At 25.4% G+C, this 6712-nt stretch overlaps 1 protein-coding gene across 14 annotated transcripts in view; it reads left to right on the top strand.

Annotated features, from left to right (window-relative positions):
* LOC100574507 (insulin-like growth factor-binding protein complex acid labile subunit) overlaps positions 1-6712 on the top strand; it is a 15950-nt gene that overhangs the window by 7386 nt on the left and 1852 nt on the right. For 5 of the 14 annotated variants that reach the window (XM_029490967.1, XM_029490955.1, XM_016801977.2 and 2 more), the window contains 17 exons: positions 144-287; positions 369-440; positions 759-830; positions 890-1033; positions 1178-1249; positions 1309-1452; positions 1597-1668; positions 1756-1899; positions 2044-2115; positions 2219-2362; positions 3873-3944; positions 4031-4174; positions 4323-4394; positions 4493-4636; positions 4712-4783; positions 4904-5070; positions 5313-5461. In XM_029490967.1, coding sequence (XP_029346827.1) covers positions 144-287; positions 369-440; positions 759-830; positions 890-1033; positions 1178-1249; positions 1309-1452; positions 1597-1668; positions 1756-1899; positions 2044-2115; positions 2219-2362; positions 3873-3944; positions 4031-4174; positions 4323-4394; positions 4493-4636; positions 4712-4783; positions 4904-5070; positions 5313-5461 — 1900 coding nt within the window. Of the gene's footprint in view, positions 1-143; positions 288-368; positions 441-758; positions 831-889; positions 1034-1177; positions 1250-1308; positions 1453-1596; positions 1669-1755; positions 1900-2043; positions 2116-2218; positions 2363-2510; positions 2583-3872; positions 3945-4030; positions 4175-4322; positions 4395-4492; positions 4637-4711; positions 4784-4903; positions 5071-5312; positions 5462-6712 lie in introns of all 14 variants that reach the window. The other 9 variants (XM_016801973.2, XM_016801974.2, XM_016801975.2 and 6 more) reach the window with 9 other exon arrangements.

Raw genomic sequence — 6712 nt, 5'->3', positions numbered from 1 at the left:
GACAGAGTTACAGTTTTTGTGAGTCACGCTATAATTTCTACACTTTTAAATGTCTAAATAAACATTATTCATTAATCATAATCATATAATTTCTCATAACACCAGTAAATATACGACAGTAAGCAAATTGTATTGTATTCCAGGTACTTGGATAATAATAAAATCGAAAACATCGAGACTGGGGCTTTTAATAACTTAACGAGTTTGAAAGTATTAAACTTGGATTACAACAAAATTCATAAGCTCGATTTGGAAATGTTTAAGGGCCTGAGAAAAATATATAAACTGTAAGTATTAAACAAATTTTCATGTGTTCGTATTGTATAGACTATAGACGAGTGAAAATTACATTTTATATTTTTTAATAGGTTTTTAAACCACAATATGATAAAAAATATTCCACCTGGAACATTTGATTCATTAACGTCGTTGAGTTTTTTTGTAAGTCAGCATGAATTGCCTACAATATATTATATATTATTAATATTACAATAATTGCTATACATTCATTATCTGAATTATATATTTCTAAACCCTAGGAATCTTCAGATATTGTAAGAATATAAATTAAAAAGTAGCTAGTGATTATATATTTATTTATATCATATTATTACCTGTATATTATTTATACAATAATCATTATTTGCTCATCTGACAAAGTTAAAGTTATTGTGAGTTATAATATACCTAATATAAACACTTTGAAATGCATAGATATTATTAGTTAATTATAATCCAGAATGTAAACATATTTTCAGAATATTGAGCAACAATAATATAAGTGAAATGAAAAATGGTGTTTTTTCAAACCTTCCAAAACTTCAAATATTGTAAGAATATAAATTTAAATATATTAATTTAATTATATAATAAATTATTTAATCATTAGATTCTTGCATAGAAATGAAATCGAAAACATCGAGACTGGGGCTTTTAATAACTTAACGAGTTTGAAAGAATTACAATTGGATTACAACAACATTCATAAGCTCGATTTGGAAATGTTTAAGGGACTTACCAAACTAAATAGACTGTAAGTATTAATCATATTTTCCATGCGATTGTATTATACAATACACCTAATATAAATAATATATATAATATACCTATTGTAAACACTTTAAAATGTATATACATTATTAATTAATTATAATCCATAATGTAAACATATTTTCAGATATTTGAGCAACAATAATATAAGTGAATTGAAAAATGGTGTTTTTTCAAACCTTCCGAAACTTCAGATATTGTAAGAATATAAATTTAAATATATTAATTTAATTATATAATAAATTATTTAATCATTAGATTCTTGCATAGAAATGAAATCGAAAACATCGAGACTGGGGCTTTTAATAACTTAACGAGTTTGAAAGAATTACAATTGGATTACAACAACATTCATAAGCTCGATTTGGAAATGTTTAAGGGACTTACCAAACTAAATAGACTGTAAGTATTAATCATATTTTCCATGCGATTGTATTATACAATACACCTAATATAAATAATATATATAATATACCTATTGTAAACACTTTAAAATGTATATACATTATTAATTAATTATAATCCATAATGTAAACATATTTTCAGATATTTGAGCAACAATAATATAAGTGAATTGAAAAATGGTGTTTTTTCAAACCTTCCGAAACTTCAGATATTGTAAGAATATAAATTAACAAATAACTAGTGATTTTATATTTATTTATAAAATATTATTACCTATATAATAAATTATTTAATCATTAGATTCTTGCATAGAAATGAAATCGAAAACATCGAGACTGGGGCTTTTAATAACTTAACGAGTTTGAAAGAATTACAATTGGATTACAACAACATTCATAAGCTCGATTTGGAAATGTTTAAGGGACTTACCAAACTAAATAGACTGTAAGTATTAATCATATTTTCCATGCGATTGTATTATACAATACACCTAATATAAATAATATATATAATATACCTATTGTAAACACTTTAAAATGCATATACATTATTAATTAATTATAATCCATAATGTAAACATATTTTCAGATATTTGAGCAACAATAATATAAGTGAATTGAAAAATGGGGTTTTTTCAAACCTTCCGAAACTTCAGATATTGTAAGAATATAAATTAATAAGTAGCTAGTGATTATATATTTATTTATATCATAATATTTCCTTACCTATGTATTATCTATTTAATATATTATTTAATTACTAGATTCTTGCATTCAAATAAAATCGATAACATCGAGATTGGGATTTTTAATAACTTAACGAGTTTAGACTCTTTATCCTTGCATGACAACAACATTCATAAGCTCGATTCAGAAATGTTTAAAGGACTTACAAAACTAAATAGACTGTAAGTATTAATCATATTTTCCATGCGATTGTAGGTATTATACAATACACCTAATATAAGTAATATATATAATATACGTATTGTAAACACTTTGAAATGCATAGACATTATTAATTAATTATAATCCATAATGTATACATATATTCAGATATTTGAGCAACAATAATATAAGTGAATTGAAAAATGGTGCATTTGCAAACCTTTCGCAGCTTCAGGCATTGTAAGAATATAAATTAACAAATAGCTAGTGTTTATATATTTATTTATAAAATATTATTACCTATATAATAAATTATTTAATCATTAGATTCTTGCATAGAAATAAAATCGAAAATATCGAGACTGGGGCTTTTAATAACTTAATGAGTTTGAAAGAATTACAATTGGATTACAACAACATTCATAAGCTCGATTTGGAAATGTTTAAGGGGACTTACAAAACTAAATAGACTGTAAGTATTAATCATATTTTCCTTGCGATTGTATTATACAATACACCTAATATAAATAATATATATAATATACCTATTGTAAATACTTTTAAATGCATAGATACTATGAATTAATTATGATCCAAAATTTAAACATATTTTCAGATGGTTGAGCAACAATAATATAAGTGAAGTGAAAAATGGTGTTTTTTCAAACCTTCCGAAACTTCAGATATTGTAAGAATATAAATTAATAAGTAGCTAGTGATTATATATTTATTTATATCATAATATTTCCTTACCTATGTATTATCTATATAATATATTATTTAATTACTAGATTCTTGCGTTCAAATAAAATCGATAACATCGAGATTGGGATTTTTAATAACTTAACGAGTTTAGACTCCTTATCCTTGCATGACAACAACATTCATAAGCTCGATTCAGAAATGTTTAAAGGACTTACAAAACTAAATAGACTGTAAGTATTAATCATATTTTCCATGCGATTGTAGGTATTATACAATACACCTAATATAAGTAATATATATAATATACCTATTGTAAACACTTTGAAATGCATAGACATTATTAATTAATTATAATCCATAATGTATACATATATTCAGATATTTGAGCAACAATAATATAAGTGAATTGAAAAATGGTGCATTTGCAAACCTTTCGCAACTTCAGGCATTGTAAGAATATAAATTAACAAATAGCTAGTGTTTATATATTTATTTATAAAATATTATTACCTATATAATAAATTATTTAATCATTAGATTCTTGCATAGAAATAAAATCGAAAATATCGAGACTGGGGCTTTTAATAACTTAATGAGTTTGAAAGAATTACAATTGGATTACAACAACATTTATAAGCTCGATTTGGAAATGTTTAAGGGACTTACAAAACTAAATAGACTGTAAGTATTAATCATATTTTCCTTGCGATTGTATTATACAATACACCTAATATAAATAATATATATAATATACCTATTGTAAACACTTTGAAATGCATAGACATCATTAATTTATTATAATCCAGAATGTAAACATATTTTCAGAATATTGAGTAACAATAATATAAGTGAAATGAAAAATGGTGTTTTTTCAAACCTTCCGAAACTTCAAATATTGTAAGAATATAAATTAATAAGTAGCTAGTGATTATATATTTATTTATAAAATATTATTACCAATATACTATCTATTTAATTATTAGGTCCTTGAGTGGAAATAAAATCGATAACATCGAGATTGGGGTTTTCAATAACTCAACGGATTTAGAAGAATTACACTTGGATTACAACAACATTCATAAGCTTGATTTGGAAATGTTTAAGGGACTTACAAACCTGAGTACACTGTAAGTACCTATTAATCACATTTTTCATGTGATCTTATCATACAATACACCTAAAATAAAGAATATGTATAATATACTTAATATAAACACTTTGAAATTCATTAACATAACTAATTAATTATAATCCAGAATGTAAACATATTTTCAGATATTTGAGCAACAATAATATAAGTGAAGTGAAAAATGGGGCATTTGCAAACCTTTCAAAGCTTCAGGCATTGTAAGAATATAAATTAACAAATAGCTGTTGATTTTATATTTATTTATAAAATATTATTACCTATATATTATCTATATAATGGATTATTAAATTATTAGATTCTTGAGTGAAAATATTATCGATAACATCGAGACTGGCGTTTTCAATAACTTAACGCGTTTAGAAGAGTTACACTTGGATTACAACAACATTCATAAGCTTGATTTGGAAATGTTTAAGGGACTTACAAACCTGAATATACTGTAAGTATCAAATACATTTTTCGTGTGTTCGTATTGTATAGCCGAGTGAAAATGACATTTTATATTTTATAATAGGTTTTTAGACCACAATATGATAAGAAATATTCCACCTGGAACATTCGATTCATTAACGTCGTTGAGTCTTTTGTAAGTCAGCATGAACTGCCTACAATATATTATATTTTATTAATATTATAATAATTGCTATACTTTCATTATCTGAATTATATATTTCTCTAAACAAAACATATATTCTTTCTAATATAGACAGATTGACCATAACCCGTTGACGTGCGATTGCAATATTCTGTTGCTTGTAAACGTGCTGAAAGAAAGAAGTGATGTACTCGGAGATTACGACCTGTCGTGTAATTTTCCCGTAGAAATGAGAGAAATATCGTTGGAAGAAATAACTGAAAATAATTTTAATTGCAGTGAGTAATGATTCTAATTAAATAAAATACATAAAATATATTACATAATATTATATGCTATAATCTACATAGTATAATATTGTCTACAACAGTGCTGTACCTAGCTTTATTGTTGTACAGCCGGTTATTATTGTGTTTTGCCTTAATGGGCACTATTGTTTGACAGATGTCGAGAACGAGTTGTTTTATTTAATAATGTGATGATTTTGACGAGTGTATTATATATATTGTTGTACATACAGCGTCTCCGGATGTAATTGTGGTGCCAGAAAACAAGACATTGTCGGTCGGTGAGCAGTTACAACTCTCGTGCAAAGCTGTAGGAGACCCGGAACCTTCTATAACGTGGGCCAAAGATGATATCGATCTAGAACTTGGGAAAAGAGTTCAGGTAAGATTATTTTAAGAAATAGGGTAATTGATCTTTCGGGAAAACCCGGTGAAAAATCAACTTATATATAATCGTCCACTGTTGTTAAAAAATGTTCTATGGATTATTTACTTTATATTCATTGCATAAACTTAAACTTTTTAGGAATATTTTCCCAATAATTTTGCACCCCTTGCAAGTATTTTCTATTCCTGCACTAAAATCCATCACTAAAGTCTCGTTCGAACTCTTTAGGTTTAGAAAAAAATTGCTTACCACTAATAATAATTTTTAGTTTCTGAGCGTATTCCTTTTAGATTCTGAGTGGAACGATGAATGTATTGATTTTACAATGATGTGTGTTTTTCTATTTTATTTTTTATTTTTGTGTCTGTCATCACCTTATAGGACAGTAAAAGTGCTTGGATTTTCTTCAACAGTATCTTTTCTGATAGGAAAGTGAATCTAGTTGGTACTTTGGGGGGGTCAAAAGTTTTCCAGTAGTTTTCAAAAGCGCCGTGAAAAACAAAAGAAAAATTAAGGAAAAACGGGAATTTTTACACAAAATCGGTTTTTCACAAAATCGATTTTGGCTTTTGGTGTAACTCTAAAACGAATGAATGTATATACATGACATTTTCACTGGTTGTTTATGTTTACATTTTCTATACGCGATGAAATTTTCAAAATATTTTGATTTGATTTGAACTGTTTAGGAACATTTTCATTTTCCATTTTTTTTAGTTTTTTTTCTTAAAATATCAATAAAATTTTATTTGTTGGTTAAAAAAGCTTGAAAATGTAATAGAAAGCTCCTAGTATATTATTTCAAAGGCAGATGAAAAATATTAAAAATCCTTAGTCACAGTTTTTTTTTATAAGCATTTAAAATTCAAAAATTAACAAAATATGGAAAAATCACGAAAATTAGCAAATTATTTTGAGTTAAGAATTCGTAAAAATTTTTCTTTTAAAATCTAAGATTTTAAAATGTAATACAAGATTCCTTATGAGATTATCTACCTTTATCAAAAAAAAAATATCTATAAGAAAGTTAAATTAAATTTTTATTATTGTTTGAAATTCAAATTTTTACAACATTGGATATTCACTCGATTTCTCATAGCGATTTCCTTATTTTGTTGTAATTCAAAAACGAATAACTGTAGATACCTGAAAATTTTACTGGATGTTTATATTAGTATTTCCTATACACCATACAATTTTGAAAATATTTTGACTCTTTTTGAGCTGTTTACGGACATTTTCAAG

Source organism: Acyrthosiphon pisum, chromosome X (genome assembly GCF_005508785.2).
Source record: "Acyrthosiphon pisum isolate AL4f chromosome X, pea_aphid_22Mar2018_4r6ur, whole genome shotgun sequence".
In the NCBI taxonomy this organism is placed as follows: Eukaryota; Metazoa; Arthropoda; class Insecta; order Hemiptera; family Aphididae; genus Acyrthosiphon; species Acyrthosiphon pisum.
Note: the sequence above shows the minus strand (reverse complement) of the source record. Positions and strands in the feature narration are given on the sequence as shown.